The sequence below is a fragment of the Electrophorus electricus genome, chromosome 22 (genome assembly GCF_041902795.1).
Source record: "Electrophorus electricus isolate QZ-2024a chromosome 22, ASM4190279v1, whole genome shotgun sequence".
Classification (NCBI taxonomy): Eukaryota; Metazoa; Chordata; class Actinopteri; order Gymnotiformes; family Gymnotidae; genus Electrophorus; species Electrophorus electricus.
Genome location: NC_137518.1, coordinates 3,717,058 through 3,736,500, shown reverse-complemented (window position 1 = coordinate 3,736,500; position 19,443 = coordinate 3,717,058). Strand labels below are relative to the sequence as shown.

At 44.9% G+C, this 19,443-nt stretch overlaps 1 protein-coding gene across 6 annotated transcripts; it reads left to right on the top strand.

Moving 5' to 3' along the window:
• The first annotated feature begins 86 nt into the window (after window positions 1-86).
• On the top strand, window positions 87-19,050 carry grm6b (glutamate receptor, metabotropic 6b). 6 transcript variants are annotated; one of them, XM_081705259.1, is made up of 11 exons: window positions 87-758; window positions 1,696-2,312; window positions 8,886-9,102; window positions 9,298-9,433; window positions 9,728-9,882; window positions 10,637-10,777; window positions 11,207-11,407; window positions 13,311-13,450; window positions 13,653-14,036; window positions 14,840-15,151; window positions 16,945-19,050. In XM_081705259.1, exons 2-11 carry the CDS (start codon window positions 1,755-1,757, stop codon window positions 17,182-17,184), a joined length of 2,484 nt encoding a protein of 827 aa, XP_081561385.1. In that variant the 5' UTR covers window positions 87-758; window positions 1,696-1,754; the 3' UTR covers window positions 17,185-19,050. The 6 variants fall into 6 exon arrangements, with proteins under 6 accessions (XP_081561385.1, XP_081561382.1, XP_081561384.1 ...); XM_081705256.1 differs by having other exon boundaries at window positions 13,653-14,276; XM_081705258.1 differs by lacking the exon at window positions 16,945-19,050 and adding an exon at window positions 15,536-16,936 and having other exon boundaries at window positions 13,653-14,276.
• Window positions 19,051-19,443: the final 393 nt, after the last annotated feature.

Sequence of the window (19,443 nt, the reverse complement as noted above, 5' to 3'; positions counted from 1 at the left end):
ATGGTTTGGAGGGTTGAATACACGCTTGCGCATAATGAAAAACATTAAGTTCAGTGAGACTATGATTTAAATATAACATTACAATAACCATTCTTAACATATGGGTCGTTTCCAAAATGGTACACATCAGCGACGAATATAACGAACTAAACAGACTGGTCTGTTACATCTGATGAAGTCAGTGGAACTGTATAAAATTTTGAATATATATTCCGAATTAGTAGTGGGAGCAGCCTTCTAGGAAAGGGTTGCTCCTCCTGCAAGATTGCACGTCTGATGAAAACGTCCTGTTTCTCTGTTTCTTGCAAACGTCCCGATCCCTCTCTCTCTCTCTCTCTCTCTCTCTCTCTCTCTCTCTCTCTCTCTCTCTCTCTCTCTCTCTCTCTCTCTCTCTCTCTCTCAGAACCTTCTCAGTAGCGCGCATAATCCCAATCTGGACCCATTAACGCGTGGATAGAGCTCGGGGGGCTTTTAAGGGATTTGACTTTTAAGGGACATTCACCGTCGTGAATGCGCTTTTACGCTTCAGATGACGCCTCAACGCCGTTATTATTAACTGTTCGTTGTTAGGGGGTTCTGTTGTTGTTGTTTTATTTCGACGACAACATTAGACTTACCGTTTCACAAGACAGTGGGGTAACTTTAGGATGACATGCGCTTGGCGATCATAAAAGAGTTACTGTCAAGTTATGATGCAGTCGTATCGTCGTGGATGAGGCTTACTGGGACCACCGCCGCCTCGCCCCTGACAATCTCAGGTGAGGACTGAAATGGCTTTTGCTCTCATCAGTTGTGTTATTTTGAAAATGGAACATTGTCCTAAATTAAAGAAGTTAACGAAGGGGTGGGGTAGTTTCAGACATGTGAACATGTTTCACACCTGCATGTTTAGTTTCTTATTGGCATGTTTTTATATATATATATATATATATATATATATATATATATATATATATATATATATATATAGCGTTTGAAATGTAAGTTATTATTCAATTATGATTTGTTACTAATTACAAAGCACATAAACAGAGCTGCTATGGTTTAAGTAAATACTAGTGCATAATATGCTAGTCCATAGGCAGTAATACACAGTGCAGACAGGGCAGTGTAATGGAATGAATCAGTTTAACCTCTTCATTACTGTGAACACATCTAAAATGTGCTGTGATGTGTTCTTTGAGTTTGATCTGTGTCTTGAGGTTATATTAACCGACTGAGCTGGACAGGCAAAATAAGGACAGATAACGGATGTCTGGCTAATAAACTCTTTAGATCTAAATCGGAAAAATGCGTGATGAGGCTGCATTTCATTCTTCTGATATTAATAGTAATAATAATAATGACGTCTAGGATTCCAAGATCCGTTCCCTCTGTGCTCAGGTCTGGATACTTCAGGATACAAATAGAAAAAATTATTTTAACAGAAAGGTTTTTCTTCCTCTCCCTTTCGTTCCTCTTCTTCGTTACGGGGCAGACATTGCCGCCTCATAAATTATCTTACAATACTTTGGGAAATTTGGCCCTTGCCCTAATCTCTGTGTTCATTTGTCCCTCAGAAGCAGCCACATCAGCTTTCCTTTTCTTGTATAGTCACACACATTCAGCATGTATATCACACCAAACGCCAGCACTGGTTTTTAAGAAGCATGCGTGCCATTTGACCGTTTGTCGTCCCCCCACCCGGCCCCACAGGAGTCATGGATAGCGGACAAGAACCCCTTCCACAGTAGTCGAGGATCTTGCCACCTGGCATGGCCACCACGTCAGCAGCACCGGACACTCCTGCCTCACGCCAGAGCTATGGGCGCGGCAGGGCAACCGGGCAGCCCCTGGTTTCACAGCTTCCCTTCCTGTGGGCATTGCTGCTGGGCTTCCCCGCTGAGTCTCGGGCTTCTGTCGACACTCCACCCCACTCCATAAAGGTGGAGGGTGACATCACGCTCGGAGGACTCTTCCCCATCCATGCCCGGGGCCTGGCGGGTGTCCCGTGTGGGGAGCTGAAGAAGGAGAAGGGCATACACCGCATGGAGGCCATGCTCTATGCCCTGGACCAGATCAACAGCGACCCGGACCTGCTGCCCAACGTCACACTGGGCGCCCGGATCCTGGACACCTGCTCCAGGGACACATACGCCCTGGAACAGTCGCTCACCTTCGTCCAGGCTCTCATCCAGAAAGACACGTCGGACGTGCGATGCTCGAATGGAGAGCCGCCCATCGTCCCCAAGCCGGAGCGCGTGGTTGGGGTCATCGGGGCGTCTGCCAGCTCCGTGTCCATCATGGTGGCCAACGTCTTGCGCCTGTTTGCGGTGAGGTACTACTGAAGTGTGTCAGCACTCATTAGTTGACTCACTTTAAGATTGGTAAGAGTTGAGAGTTTATCCAGGAGAAGGCTGCAGTCATGCCTTGGCCTGTCACTACCTCTCCTGACATTAGGTTCAGATCACACCACCTGTCCTCTCACGTTTGCTTTTCCTAATTTCCGGTGGTTTTGTTATTTTGCCGAAATGCATTCATTGGCCAATAGGGTGGGTGGCGTCACTCATTCTCTAGCTCTAACAAAACAGTCAATTTGCTAGATTTGCTCTTTCCTGGGGAGACGGGCGAGGCACTGGAGATAGCGATGTTGCAGGAGCTCGCTAGAGGAAGTGTAACTAATTTGGTTCTGAGCTGTTAAAAGGTTCAGATAGTATTTCAGCTCACGGGCTCTTAAGTAAGGGCTCCCTAAAAGAGAGCACTTCTCGTTTTTCATTTTTTCTCATATTACTCGGAATGTCTTTGGAGAATTGAGTTATTTCTGGCTAATAAAATATAAGAACCACCATTAGATTATCAGCACTGCAAAACTAAGTATTGTTCCGTAATTTTAATAAACAGATTTGCTCCATGCTCCCTATCACGGAGTCATTTTATATTCATTATTGCAAAAATCTTGCTACATGCGTAAACATGTACAGAGCCTTATTAGCATATATGACCACTGGGATGTTCAGAGCATCTCAGTTAGGGCTGTTTAAAAGGAAGCATGTGTATCTTGTAAATAAAGACGGTGTCGTTGGGTTCTGGTGGAAACATGCCCTCGTCCACTCCCTGAGCGGACACCCCATTAGCAGTACTGGGCTACTGCTCTCCAACCATCGGGCAAAAAGTAGCCTTGATGCTCATGTTTGCTTGGGGCTGCTGTTTCCGAGGGCAGCTTTCGGAGGTGATTACCCCATGTCTGTGGTGCAGGGAGAAGAACGCTTCCACAGGCTTTAGGAACACTCAGACAGAGGCCTTCCACAGCCTGTTTGTCCCTCTGAGGGGACACCTCCCCCCCCCACACACACACACTGTCTCCTGTTGCCAGCAGCAGTAGTGGGCGGCTCAGCTTGTGACCAGACCATGCTTTAATACAGCATGTAACTAGTTCAGTATAGGAGTCAGCTTCACAAGTGAGTCTCGGGTAGGCAGGCTGTATCCGCATCCGTTGACGTCGATGGAGTGGGTGGATGAACACGACAGTATTGGTTCATCTACTGGCAGCCCTGGAGCCGGCGTCCATCTCTCGGTGGCCGACGAGCAGTTCTAGTCCAGCGTTGGCATCATCTCCGCAGCAAGAGGCACATAAGACAAGAAAGATGTAGTTGGACCTGTAAAGATAAAGAACAACAGATGAACCGTCCATTTGCAGTAGACGTGTGCCAGTGATCAGCATGCGGCTCTGGCAGGTTTATCAGTAGCAGAAATAGAAAAGGGAGCCAGAGGGTGACCACAGTCCTCAGGGTTCTCTGAGATTCTGCATCCCGCCCACGTCAACGTCACAAACCCAAGTGGACACACGAAGTGGCTGGACAACGCCTCAGATTGCTAGTAATCTCTATAATTGAGGGCCCTGGGCTCTGCACCGTATATAGAGAAAGCTAGCCAAAAGCTTGGCTAAATAATCCAGATTTTAAAAATTAAGTGTGTGTGAATTAAAGCCGGAAGGCTGTTCTATAACTGAAGGGCTTTATAGGAGAAGGACCTTCCCCCGGCTGTAATCTTACTAATTCTAGGATCTGACAGAAATCTGGGATTTTGAGAGCGCTGTCAGCATGGCGGATTATAGAATTTGATGAGTTTGCTCAGGCAGCACGGGGCCAGACCATTCAAAAAGAGAATTTTAAAGTTGATTCAAAATTTAAACGGGAACCAGTACAGAACTGGAAGAGGAGGATTAATGTGGTCAACCCTTCTAGCTCTTGTAATTTGTTCTGTCTGCTGCGTTCTGTACAAGTCAGGATTTTTAAAGCCACCAATTAGAAGACCATTACAATAATCCAATCTTGATAAAATAAAAGAATGGACCAATTTCTCTGCATCTGATCAGGAATGTATATTTCTCAGTTTAGCAATATTATATAAACATCAGATTTATTAACATTACATATGTGTGTCGAATGAGAGATCAGAGTCTCTCAACTTCAAGTCTTTTTAATACCTACCTTTTTTACAGAGGTTTTTGGTGCAACTGAAAACCCATTTTGTACAATATTGAACAATTTACTACTTTTAGCTTTGGGTCCAATCAGTAACACCTCTTACTGGAATTCAGAAGGAGGAAGTTGGTTGCCATCCAGTTTTTTAAATTTCCTTTCCACAGTCCTGTTTTGCTAGGTGTACAGTCCTCATCTGGACCAGAAGATATATACATCTGAATATTGTCTGCGTAACAATGGAAGTTAATGCATAGAAATAATTGTGCCTAACAACAGCATTTATAATGAGAAAGGACCCAGTACTGACCCTTGTGAAACACTACTGTACCTTTGTAAACTGTAGTGAGCTGTCAAATTTCATTCAGGACAGTGCTTCACCTCTAATGAGTGTTTCCAGCCAGTCCAGTAAGATGTTGTGGTGCGTGATATAAAATGCAACACTAAGATCTAAAAGTTTAAGAAAAGAGACGCATCCTTTATCAGAGGATGTTAAAAGATCATAATCTACCTTTGTTAGCATAGTTTCAGTGCTGTGATGTGGTCTAAATCCACATGAAATAAATAATCAGATATTATATGTCTGCAAATAGATTGTAACAACTGCTTTTTCTAGTATGTGGGAAATAAAGGGCTAGTTTGAAATTGCCCTGTAGCTGGAAATATCATGGGGCTAGTTTTTTAAATGAATGATTTAATAGCTGCAAATTTTAATGTTTAGAGAATATAATCTAGACTAAGAGAAAAGTTGATTATGATAAGCCTAAAAGATATAGTAATAAGAACGTATGAGGGGGATTTACAATAATTTATCAGAGAAGTTTAATTTAGCTACTCGAGACGTTTGAGGTAAATAAATCTAATTGTTTATATGAGCTATATAGGCAGCTGTCAAAATGCATATGCATTTACAGATTAATAGAATTTGGGGACATATTTTCCTAATATTTTTTTAGCATGACACCGGGCTGTATGCATGTCAAAGGAAATATCTTGTGTTTCATTGGTGCAACGTATCGCGTTGCACTTCACCTAACCACAGTACGTCCACATCCTACATGTTCGTCAGTCTGCATGTTTGCAACAGTATGAAAATACCAAAAACAAACAAACAAAAAAAACAAACCCCAGCTTCAGTATCAGTGTTCAGCACATCCTTTCCTTTTGAAGAGTGGCAAAGATTAATTTCATTCCTTCTGTAATCTATGCCATACTTAAATAATGCAAGTAATAAAAGATTTAAACATAAAAGTTAAACATTAAAACATTCATTTATGTTATGGATTAATATGGCGTTAATTTTCTGTGTTGTAGTGTCATAGGTCTGTCCCTCATGTCTCCGTCTTTTGGTGGTAAGATTTCCTCACCCTACAGCACTGTTACAATGTCAAAAATCTAAATCTGGATGAAAAGTCTCATTATGGCTGTTACTTGAGTTTAATTGATCTAATTAAGCTTCCCACAAATACATCATGTTTATTGTTCCTTAGCAGGGGTTGCTGGGTAGGAGCTCCAGAAGGCACACAGTGTACTTTATACTTTAGACTATTCTCTCAATGTAGTGAATATATATAGAAACACTTGCATGTCTTAACTTTAATGTTGTGGTGGGTCAGGAAAGAGTTAAGTTTGCCATGGCAAACATATGCTGCATGTAGCCAACAGAATTAAATATATTGTATGAGGAATGGCCACCTTGCCTCATGACCTTTGTCTTTCTCTCAGTGTGCTTTATATAATTATAATCCTTTCAGATCATCTGACAGACGCTGTTTTCCTCATCTCGTTCTTGTGTCTCTGTGTGTACGTTTGTGTCTTGTGTCTCTGCCTGTACATTTGTGTCTTGTGTCTGGGTGTACGTTTGTGTCTCTGTGTGTACGTTTGTGTCTCGTGTCTCCGGGTGTACGTTTGTGTCTCTGGGTGTACGTTTGTGTCTCGTGTCTCTGGGTGTACGTTTGTGTCTCTGGGTGTACGTTTGTGTCTTTTGTCTCTGGGTGTACGTTTGTGTCTCTGGGTGTACGTTTGTGTCTCGTGTCTCTGGGTGTACGTTTGTGTCTCTGGGTGTACGTTTGTGTCTCTGGGTGTACGTTTGTGTCTCGTGTCTCTGGGTGTACGTTTGTGTCTCTGGGTGTATGTTTGTGTCTTGTGTCTCTGGGTGTACGTTTGTGTCTCGTGTCTCTGGGTGTACGTTTGTGTCTCCGGGTGTACGTTTGTGTCTCGTGTTTCTGGGTGTACGTTTGTGTCTCGTCTCTCCGGGTGTACGTTTGTGTCTCGTGTTTCTGGGTGTACGTTTGTGTCTCTGGGTGTACGTTTGTGTCTCCGGGTGTACGTTTGTGTCTCCGGGTGTACGTTTGTGTCTCGTGTCTCTGGGTGTATGTTTGTGTCTCTGGGTGTACGTTTGTGTCTCTGGGTGTACGTTTGTGTCTCGTGTCTCTGGGTGTACGTTTGTGTCTCCGGGTGTACGTTTGTGTCTCTGGGTGTACGTTTGTGTCTCTGGGTGTACGTTTGTGTCTCGTGTCTCTGGGTGTACGTTTGTGTCTCTGGGTGTATGTTTGTGTCTTGTGTCTCTGGGTGTACGTTTGTGTCTCGTGTCTCTGGGTGTACGTTTGTGTCTCCGGGTGTACGTTTGTGTCTCGTGTTTCTGGGTGTACGTTTGTGTCTCGTCTCTCCGGGTGTACGTTTGTGTCTCGTGTTTCTGGGTGTACGTTTGTGTCTCTGGGTGTACGTTTGTGTCTCCGGGTGTACGTTTGTGTCTCCGGGTGTACGTTTGTGTCTCGTGTCTCTGGGTGTATGTTTGTGTCTCTGGGTGTACGTTTGTGTCTCTGGGTGTACGTTTGTGTCTCGTGTCTCTGGGTGTACGTTTGTGTCTCCGGGTGTACGTTTGTGTCTCTGGGTGTACATTTGTGTCTCGTGTCTCTGGGTGTACGTTTGTGTCTCTGGGTGTACGTTTGTGTCTCGTGTCTCTGGGTGTACGTTTGTGTCTCCGGGTGTACGTTTGTGTCTCCGGGTGTACGTTTGTGTCTCGTGTCTCTGGGTGTACGTTTGTGTCTCTGGGTGTACGTTTGTGTCTCGTGTCTCTGGGTGTACGTTTGTGTCTCCGGGTGTACATTTGTGTCTCTGGGTGTATGTTTGTGTCTCTGGGTGTACGTTTGTGTCTTGTGTCTCTGGGTGTACGTTTGTGTCTCATGTCTCTGGGTGTACGTTTGTGTCTCCGGGTGTACGTTTGTGTCTCGTGTCTCTGGGTGTACGTTTGTGTCTCTGGGTGTACGTTTCTGTCTCTGGGTGTACGTTTGTGTCTCGTGTCTCTGGGTGTACGTTTGTGTCTCGTGCCTCTGGGTGTACGTTTGTGTCTCTGGGTGTACGTTTGTGTCTCTGGGTGTACGTTTGTGTCTCCGGGTGTACGTTTGTGTCTCGTGCCTCTGGGTGTACGTTTGTGTCTCCGGGTGTACGTTTGGGTCTCCGGGTGTACGTTTGTGTCTCCAGGTGTACGTTTGGGTCTCCGGGTGTACGTTTGGGTCTCCGGGTGTACGTTTTTCTTTCTGTGTCTTTGCACTCTTTCTCATCAAACCTCTTAGAGGACGTCAACTGATGCAAACCCCCCTTGACATCAGCTACGTTGCTAAGGAATAATAAATAATTAAAGTAAAGTAATCTTCTCATACATTTTCCCAGGACCAATGATCTTTATTTGCTTGTTCCGTCTTGCTGTCACAGTCTTTTTCCCCACGCCAGCAGTGGGGAGCAGAAGTCACAGGTTGTGGGGTCGTGCTGTTACTGCAGCGGCTCTGTTCTGCGACTGACTGATATATTTTAAAATTAGCGCAGTATGTAAAAAACGCAACGTCATTCTGACGGCTCACAAGATATGATGATCACACATGCGTAGGGGACATTTGAACATGAGTGGCAACCCCACCCTCTCTCTAAAGACAAGGTTGGTTTGTTTGCCTTGAACATTTCATATGCAAATGTAATTCAAAGTGATTTATATAAACAAAAAACACTCAAAACATTTAAAGCACTCAGAGCAATCTATGAAACTGAAAATAGAGGTTTTTGATATGCGTGATGTGGTTTTTCACGTTGCCTAATAAAAGCGATTTGCATGCATAGTCAACAAGCGATTTACATGCTTTAACACTTCAGCGTCTAGGCCTACTCTTTCACAGCTTTTAAATGCAGGATTCTTTTTTTTAAAAAGCCACATTCTGTCTTATGAAACAGTAAAACCAAGAGTCCTCTGAGCTCTTAAGACTCTTGCACAGAATTATATTCGAGAACAAATGTTTATATGCAGTAAGGTTTGTGGTAAAATATCAACTTTGCAGGATTAACAAAAACCTCCTGTAGCCCAACAGATCTGTAATGGGATCCTCTTTTTAGGGTGAAGCAGTGAGTCTGATCAGAGTTTGGCATGACTTTCAGATCCCACAGATCAGCTACGCCTCCACAGCCCCGGAGCTGAGTGACAATGCGCGCTACGACTTCTTCTCGCGGGTGGTGCCACCGGACTCCTTCCAAGCGCAGGCCATGGTGGACATCGTGAGGGCCATGGGCTGGAACTACGTCTCCACGCTGGCATCAGAGGGCAGCTACGGCGAGAGTGGGGTAGACGCTTTCCTCCAGATCTCCAGAGAAGCAGGTTCAGGACCCAGCAGCACAAGCTTGGTGTCTGACTTAGGAAAGCGATCCGCATGTTGGTCTGGATCGATTGAGCATTTGAGAAGAATATATCATTGTTAAAATATCATAGTTAACTCTTATTTATGGTGCTAAAGAAATGTGAGACATCACATTGGTGTGTGTGTGTGTGTGTGTGTGGCTTGTGTCCACCCAGGAGGTCTGTGCATAGCCCAGTCCATTAGGATTCCTAGAGAACCACGACCAGGAGAGTTTGACAAAATCATTAAAAGGCTAATGGAGACCTCCAATGCCAGAGTGGTCATAATATTTGCTAATGAAGACGACATCAAGTGAGTAACTTCCTGGAATTTTCAGGAATTTGCCCCCTTTAAGATGTAATGAAACAGTTAATGGTTATAGGAAAAAAATCTCTTTATCAACATCATAATTTCCAGAAATAGCTCCAGAAAATCTGATAAAGGGGTGTTTGGCACAGTGGATTTGTCTATGATTACTCCCGCTTTCTATGTTCTAATGCAATTTTATAATGATATTTAATAACAATTTCAAAATGAAATATTTTTTCAATAACCCAGTAAATCCAGAGGTCACTGGCAGTGTGTTTTTCTGCTTATCCACTGTAGGCGGGTCCTTGAGGCTGCAAAGAGGGCCAATCTCACAGGTCACTTCCTGTTTGTGGGATCTGACAGCTGGGGAGCCAAAATTGCCCCTGTCCTGAACCAGGAAGATGTGGCAGAGGGTGCAGTCACCATCCTGCCCAAAAGGGCATCTATAGAGGGTATGAAGACCTTAATATAATCTATAGAGGATATGAAGACTTTAATCTAATATATAGAGGGTATGAAGACCTTAATCTAATCTATAGAGGATATGAAGACCTTAATCTAATCTATAGAGGATATGAAGACTTTAATCTAATCTATAGAGGATATGAAGACTTTAATCTAATATATAGAGGATATGAAGACTTTAATCTAATCTATAGAGGGTATGAAGACCTTAATCTAATCTATAGAGGATATGAAGACCTTAATCTAATCTATAGAGGATATGAAGACCTTAATCTAATCTATAGAGGATATGAAGACTTTAATCTAATCTATAGAGGATATGAAGACTTTAATGTCGCCTATAGAGGTTATAACTAGATGCTAACATTTTGCTTAACTTTGTTGACAGCTTGATGTATTCAACACATCTTTCCATGTTGGTGTTAGCTGGTATATCATTAATATGATATTAGAAGCATTTGTAAATGATTTTTGATTGATTGGAAAATGCTTTTCCAATGAGCTTGTCTGGTGCGAGAGTGTGTGCCCTTTCACACTTGTCTGGCAAGAGGTTAGCGCTTCCACTAAATTGGCTGGAGGGATGAGCCTTGACAAGAAATTCCTGCCTCAATATTGAATCATCTAACAAGATACCACATGGTTTCAGGGGTTGGGAACTAAATCAATGTTCTTTCCGAGCTAGTTTTCAAGGTGTGGTCCAGTGGGTTGAACGCTATTGGCTGAAGCGTACGGCTTTTGCAGGCTTCGACCAGTACTTCACCTCACGCTCTTTGGAGAACAACAGGAGGAACATGTGGTTCGCAGAGTTCTGGGAGGACAACTTTGGCTGCAAACTGACACGCCCTGGCCTTAAATTAGACAGTGGACAGAGGAAATGTACAGGTGAGGAGAGCCTTCGCAGTTTAACCATTCGTCAAATGGATTTGGGCGCATTGGCTATCCTGTGGAGCTCAACGAGCTTATAGTTATTCAGTCTTAAGCAGAAGGTCTGTGGAATATAAAATAGCAACCACTTATTATGACCAATGGTAGGAGAACTTGAACAAAACATTAATCAAAGGAACACAGATGGACTGGACATACTATCTAGTAGGTTAGAGTAGTTTAACATGTATTCAAAAGGCTCTTTAGTAGGTGAAAACTTGCTCTGGTGTGATTAATCTGGCCTTTAAATGTCTCAGAAACAGTATGTATGCATGCTCTGGCAAATCCGCACGCTCCGCCCAGCAAATATTGTATTGATCCTCCTCGTGTTTAAGTGTAAAGCACGACAGTGACGCAGCACACTGTGTCGCCCACCGTCCCGGCCAGGAGAGGAGCGGATCGGCAAGGACTCGCCGTACGAGCAGGAGGGGAAGGTGCAATTTGTGATCGACGCCGTGTATGCCATGGCCCACGCACTCCACCACATGCTCACGGACCTGTGCCCGGGGGCCCCAGGCGTCTGTAGCAGGATGGATCCGGTGGATGGAGGACTGCTGCTCAAATACATCCGGGGCGCCAACTTCAACGGTGAGTCCGGCGTTTCTACTGGGTTGAGGGCGCGATAGGCACAGTGGTCGTCAGCGGTAGAGAGCGCAGACCTCGGAGAACGCGGCAAACTACAAACTCCCGGTGGTCTGAATGAGACGACCGGGAGTTTGTGCACAAGGCAATGGGAAAGGAAGTAGAGACTAAAAGTTTAGAGTCCACTGCCAAGAAATGTTTATATCTAATCAAACTAATAAAAATGTACTCTGTTTTACTTTTTAAGGTACTTGTTATTTGTGAATACGTAATGAGACAAAATGATTTTTCAGCTGTTTCGAAATCCTTGCAGCACTAAGATATCCTGAATATTCATGTATTTATGTCACATCCCAGCAGACACCCAGCCAAGCGCGATGCAGCATGCACTCAGACATGCTCACAAATACACACACCTCCACAAACCCCGAAGCACGGTCAGAGCTCGCTACGCACCACCCTGTCATAACACCGCTCACCTACACCCGAATGCTAACCAGACACACCTGTTATTGGGCTTTTTAAAACCCACAGGTTCATTTCTCCAGCTCTCTCCATAAGTGCTTCAAATCTTCACACTGACGCCCACGCCAGAGCCAAGGCAGTCAAGACTACCACCTGCTCCCTGGTCCCCTTCCCCTGTGTTGTTGTTGTTGTTGGTTTGTTGTTGTTGTTGTTTTGTTAATTCACTAATAAACTTGTTTTCTGCTTCCAGCTCGCCTGCCTGCCTCACACGGCAAGTCATGGTTTGATTTGTGCGGCACTCTGTTCAAACAAGATTACAAAGCATTTTACATGATACAGATCGGACACAAAATATTAAATAAAATTCAATATATAACATAAAATGTAAAATATACATATTTTTAAATGGAGAAAATATTAGGAAAATAAAATTAATAAAAAACAAATATTACAGAAAATAATTGTGTTTTGAGGTTACATATTAATTATAAATATATAATACTTGTGTTTTTGAAAGCCACAGTGAGTGAAGGTTTTTGGGAGGAGAAATGAACCACTGTAATATATTGATTTAGTAAGACATGGTGTAAATAAGCATTTATTGACTCATTATTGCCACAGGATGTTAATTCTTTAACTTAGAATTATTTGGAAAATACTGAAAAACAATGTCAAAGGAGTTTTAGTGAAACAGTCTGAGGCCAAATAGGTCTCCTGAGTGCCCATAAAAGTACCCTGATCTGCAGCTCAAAGAGTAGTAGAAAATGACCAGAATATCAGATAGTCATAGAATACTAGCATGTCATGTCTTGTCTCCATAGTGGGACTAGTTGTATTTGTTAGTGTTCATTAGTTCATTAGAAAGATGTTCAAAAGGTAAAAAATGGGAGAACAGGAGAACAGCGGAAGTCCGAGGATGAGGCTTCCTAAGGAGGAAGGCTAGGTTTGGGTCTGAGTGTGTGGCGTAGCGAGGTCAGTCTGAAGACATTACTCCCATATAGCCTGGCGAGCTCTACTAATGCGCTACTGCAGCTGAAGAGTACCTCTCTCTCTCTCTCTCTGTCTGTCTCTCTCTCTCTCTCTTCTGTGTCTCATTCCTTGTCTCCCCGGAGGCATCTTCTTTTGCTTTGCTCTGCCGTCTTTCTGTGCGAGTGCCCTTTTCTTTCCATCTCTTCAGCTCCTTGAACTTTTGATGAACAGCCGAGCCATTGAATTTTCCTCACTGTGATTGTCTCTTTCCTGTATGGATGGATGTCCTCTCAGCTGTGAATGCCAGAGGGGCCCGAGAAAGCACAGACAGATGAACTCATGTTGGCCTTAAAATGTTTTACTTGTCTCGTTTTTGCCTCACAATGTCTGTTGGACCGCGCGTGCGTGCGTGTGTGTTAAATAAGCTCCTTCTCCTTGCATGCTGCTAAAAGCCTGATGTGTATTGGTTCCCCAGGCAGTGCAGGCACTGGAGTGATGTTTAATGAGAACGGAGATGCTCCAGGCCGTTACGACATCTTCCAGTACCAGATGTCTAACAGCACCATCGCCGGCTACAAGGTCATTGGCCAGTGGACGAACCACCTACGGCTCAACGTAGGCATCCATCCCTACTGCGGGTGTTTCGGACGTAGGACGCTTGCAGTAATTAGGACGTGGTGTTTGTGGGATTATGCCCATGTTAAAATTTTACCTTGGTCACATGACATGTTGGTGCCATCTCGGAGATGATGGGGTGGCATGTCACTAATGTGACGGTTCTTCAGCACTAGAGTCCGTTTTCCTCTCTCTCTTCCAGACCGAGGAGATGCAGTGGCCTGGGGGTGAGAGGCAGGCACCGGACTCTGTCTGTAGCTTCCCTTGCGGGCCAGGAGAGAGGAAGAGGATGGTGAAGGGCATGCTGTGTTGCTGGCATTGTGAGCTCTGCGATGGCTACCAGCACCTCCTCAACGAGTTCACGTGCGAGACGTGCCCGTTCGACACGCGGCCCACGCCCGACCGTGCGGGCTGCCGGCCCACGCCCATCATCAAGCTGGAGTGGACCTCGCCCTGGGCCGTCGTGCCCGTCGTACTGGCCATGCTCGGCATCCTGGCCACCACGGGAGTCATCGTCACCTTCGTCCGCTTCAACGACACGCCCATCGTGCGCGCGGCCGGCCGGGAGCTCAGCTACGTGCTGCTGGTGGGCATCTTCCTCACCTATCTCATCACGTTCCTGATGATGGCCGAGCCGAGCGTGACGGTGTGCGCCTTGCGCAGGCTGCTGCTCGGCCTGGGGATGTGCGTCAGCTACTCGGCTATGCTCACCAAGACCAACCGCATCTACCGCATCTTCGAGCGGGGCAAGAAGTCGGTGACACCCCCCAAGTTCATCAGCCCTGCCTCGCAACTCATCATAACTTCCCTCCTGATCTCGGCGCAGGTCCGCAGATCCCACTTCAGCCTCCAAGCTTAGTCCTTTCTGACCAAGTTCAGTATTTTCACTTAAAAACCAACAATAATGTAATAACAGTGACGAGTTGATGATCACTGAAGCTGATTACTGATCATTATTGAGGTGTTGTATTCCAAAAGGGTTCCGTCATAGCAGTTCACAGCAACCTGATCATTTTTTTGGTCGGTTCCACGCTCAGGACACTTGAGTTCATACTTTTGTCCTCCTATTCCTGTCTACGGACTTTTCCTCCACTCAATAATTCATTAAGAAGGTGCTAACTGTGAAATGCTGCGCTCTGCCTGACGGTCTAGTCAGTCTGTTGAAGACGTCAGCTCAGATAGCGAGCGCATTGCCGTTACAGTGAACAATCCCCCTTCCAGACTTATCCTGTTACCCTTTTGTCATTCGGAGGGGTGGGACTGAAGTTTCTCTCTCCGTGCTAATATGAAGTTATATACCGATCCATCACACAGACGTTATTTCATTAAATCCGTAATCCAATTTAACAGTGCTGTCTGTTCTCATATGGATCCTGTTTTCTCTCTCAGCTGCTAGGGATTTTCATCTGGTTCGCTCTCGTACCTCCCCACACCATAATCGACTTCGAGGAGCTGCACCCCCCCAACCCGGAGCTGGCACGAGGCATCCTGAAGTGTGACATGTCCGACCTGTCTCTGATTGGCTGCCTCAGCTACAGCATGGCGCTGATGGTCACGTGCACGGTGTACGCCGTCAAGAGCCGTGGCGTCCCGGAGACGTTCAACGAGGCCAAGCCCATCGGCTTCACCATGTACACCACCTGCATCATCTGGCTGGCCTTCGTGCCCATCTTCTTCGGCACGGCGCAGTCCACAGAGAAGGTAGGTGGCGCTTCCCTTCACCATGCCGCCGAAGACGTGATTCGTGGCTTTGCCCGTGATACGAATATTACCATGTCTTGATTTTTTACTTCAGTATTGTGGATCTGGATGGGGGCATGGATTTGATGAGTGTTTATTAGTATTGTGGGAATAATAAAAAGAGGTGTTCGGTATTTCAGGTATTTATGCTTAAAGCACATTAGTTTATAAAAGGCAGAGAGCGCGGAACACCGGTTAACCTGTCCAGCAACGGAAATCGAGCTTCTTTCATTAGTGGACTAGGGTCAGAGCCATTTCCAATCTCGTCGGGTTTATATTGCGAATACACAATGCTACACAAATACGCACTGCTAACTTTAACCCCCCCCCTTCAAATCCCTCCAGGGGATGTTTGCTCTTCTAAAGCAGCTGGACCTATAAAGGAGGCGGCATTGTGGATAAGAAAAGAGGCTGTTAGTAGCCAGTGAGTCACGGAGCACCTTTGCCTGAGGTGCTCTTTCAGTGTTTTCACCTCTCCGGAATGAAAAGGATGGAAATTAAAGCAGGCGGAGGAGGAGCGTCTGTTTTTCTTGTTCAGTCGTGCCTGCTCCAGCTGCCGAAGGGCTGATCTTGAACCTGGTCTTCCAGTCAGCAAACCCAGTCTTGAACCTGGTCTTCCAGTCAGCAAACCTGCCCTGACCACCAGCCCCAACACCAGACGCCTTCTCACCATTGCCACACACATTTACCTCTCTGAGGGACGTGTCCCATCACACAGTGAGATTCTCTGACATAAACCACAACGAACCGGGATCTTCATATCACGACGACACCGCGAAGGAATATCCGGTCTAGTCTGAGCCTTGTAAAATATCAGGGGATTTTATAAGCTGCATTTGTGTGGAAATGTATTCAACCTACAGAGGTCTGCATGTGTTCTCGCTGCTTGTTATATATGAATGAGTTACATGTCAACGCACCGGTCTGCCCGGACACGCGCACATTCTATCAGCTGCTAAGCCAGCGCCTCTCATCGGGCCCACAGTCTATTGTGGAGGATTGGCGGTGCATCTCAGCAAAGGGCCGTGCGGAGCTGCCCCCCGACGGGCCAGAGCTCTATCCCAGAGCGTGGCGACAAACTCCCATGAGAAATGACTCAGGGCAGGGTGCACTCAGGGGCAAATCACCTCTAGGCTCGTTCCTTTTCACCCCATGCTTGGTCAATTTAACAGGCAGTGACCAATCGCCCACCCTCGGCGAATATATCGCCATGACACACAGGACAGAAAAGGAGGCGGGTTTGATCGGATATAAATACCTCACCTGGTTCCGCTTTTCTTTCTAGCCACATAAAGCAACAAAGACTGTTTATTTGTTTATGTGGGACTTTCTCCTCCATGTGATTGTGATGAATAATGTTACTCCTAACACAACTTCTGCTTGTTGCTATGCTGAAAGGCAACTTGCCAGTGCCAAGAGACAAGGGGTGTGTGGGCCTTATGCACTAGTTTAACACAAACTAAATTGTCTCTGGGTCGTCGGCGCGGTCGGTCGCACCGGCGGCGGCGGGCGGCTTCTTCTCCGGCAAGATCGTCATCGCTCGAGCTCACCGACACGGTTTGTTGTGAGCTGAGCTAGCTAGCTAGCCTGCTGCTAGCTGCCGTTAGCCAGGAGAAATGGGCTCCAGCTTCCTCTTTCTCTGGAAAGTCCGGCGGACTAGAACATAAACTGCGCTGTAGGGATCCCCGCGCTGATGTCTCAGTCATACGTTGTGTAAGACACGGCCCCTCTAAATCTCGCCCATCTCGTTCCAGATGTTTATCCAGACCACCACGCTGACCGTGTCCATGAGTCTGAGTGCCACCGTGTCCCTGGGAATGCTTTACATCCCCAAGGTCTACGTGATTGTCTTCCACCCGGAGCGGAACATGCAGAAGCGGAAGCGGAGCTTCAAGTCCGTGGTGCAGGCCGCCACCGTCTCCACGCGCCTCTCGCACAAGGCCAGCGAGAAGCAGAACGGGGACATCCGAGGGGACGCGGAGAGACCTCGGTGAACGCTGCAGCTCTCGGCATTTCCAATCGAGACGGTCGATTTTTAAAAATGATTATTATTCCTTTGTTTTGTTGTTTCTTTGTTCTGTTAAGGAAGCACAGTTTTAAATCATTGTCTTTTGCCTCTATAAGCACCTGAGGTTCTTTTCTAGAACCTGTGCCAGAATGGGCCCCTGTGTGGGTCGGTGACCTGGACGGTTTAAGACAGGCCACAGACGGTACTCCGCCGAGTCTTGTGCACTGTGATTATGTTCATCAAATGGACGGAATAGAGATTTTGAGACCCTGGGCCACTGTTGATGACGAAAAAAAAAAAAAATCTGGGAGAAATGAGTCAGAGCTTTGAAAATGATATGGACAAAAATAGAAATATCTTGACTAATGGATTTCTTTGGTCAGTATGGAGATGTAAAAATGCAAAAAATGTAAAAATGTGTTTCCTTTCTATACCTCTCTGCATGCTCCAGCACCAGTTAAGCTGTAGTTCTGATTTTAACCTTTACAACCGTTTTCAGAGATCTGCATGAACTATGTGTCCGGCATCCCCAAATATTTTGCTGATGTAAGCCCTTTTTTTCCACAACTGAATCAAACACACCTCTCAGGGAGTCCATATGTTTTTCTCGTAACCTTGAGCCTCTGATCAATTATGTTTTATACATCTGGGAGAGCCATCAGCTTGTAGCTTGTAAGAAGTGAGTGAAAATGAACAAATACCCACATTCGTTTGATATTAAAAAAAAAGATCTTGTCAGATTGTGCCATGACTTTGCTAGTAAAGGAAACAAGCATTTTGTTGTTCATTTCAAAGGGTTTGCAGTATAGCGTGTTCTTTTGGGTGTTTATTAAAAACGGCGTTATTATCTACCTCAGTGCAGTGAAGGGCGCTCTCTTGTGGTACAAAATGAAACCAAAAACATTAATTATGGGAGTATGTGCAAATACAAAACTGAATGGTGCAGGGCACAATTAGAATCACATAAAGAAAAATAAGATTCCTTCACATATACCTAATACACCTGAGTGTGGGTCGATATAACCTTTTGTTAGAAATTCAGCAATGAAAGTTTTTGACTAGAAGGTCTTCCTCTGGAATATTCAGGCATGTGAATCTCCCAAAAGTAACCTTTTTACAATTGACAACACCAGTACCTAAAACCGATGTCAATGTTCAGGTTAAACAAAACTACATGTAGACACAATAATCACAGCCTCATGTGGTATATATTATATATTCAATAAAACATATTATAGGCTTAACATCAGATCTCATATTAATGCCATTGTGAATAAAAGCATCGCATGTAGGTCCAGAACAATTCTCTTTTCAGACTTCACCCACAGATGTATCTACACACTTCATACTGTGTGCAGTATTGGCTTAAATATGGACTGTAACATTAAGCCTCTTGATTATTTTATGTATATTTTGTGTCATTTAACCTGCTAAATAATTTGCTGACTAAATCTTTCAATATTAATTATATGTTACTGAAATCTTCTGCTTTTCTTTCATTACATTTGCATGTTTCTAAGAGTACAGGCAGAGTTCTGGATTCTGCATTTAGTGTTAAACATCTAGTTCACCTCACCTAGCTGGGATATTGACATTAGCTACGGTAATGTGCATGCAAATTTAAATGTAATTTGCATGTAATGCTATTCCATGCAGCACGTCTGTCTGTCCTACAGGCACCTGCAAGACCAAGCAGATTCTGTTTTATGTGGCCAGTCAAAATCAGGATTCAAGCAGGTTAGCCCAGCCTAGGTGTGTTTCATGGATGTCATGTTTGTTCTGCTTGAAAACACAAACTTAAATAAAGATTTGTTGTATGCATGTCTCAATAAAAGGTGTACTGAAACACTGCTGAGATTATCCACTCAGTTTGTACTTAATGGTCAGGATCTCTCTTTTGTGGCTTGTTTATGTCACTCTAGCATAAACAAGTGAGTGCAGTCCTAGATTCTTTGCAGTATTTCCTTTTTTTAATAGAAAAGACTGTATTGCTAGGGACATTACATTTTATAACAGTGTAGCTGTTTTAAACTGGCAGTGTTTGAAATAGCCTACTACGTAATGTATGCTGCATGCTGCCCTCAGTGTATACTGTATACTCCATACTAGTCTCTGTAGCAGTATGCAGTATAGTATCCAGTATGCGACAAATGCAGACCACGTGAATGTATGAAGGTTCCGCCTGCCCAGGAAAGATTTTCCGCCACTGTTGCATTATGGGATGCAGTAAACCACAAAGACAGTT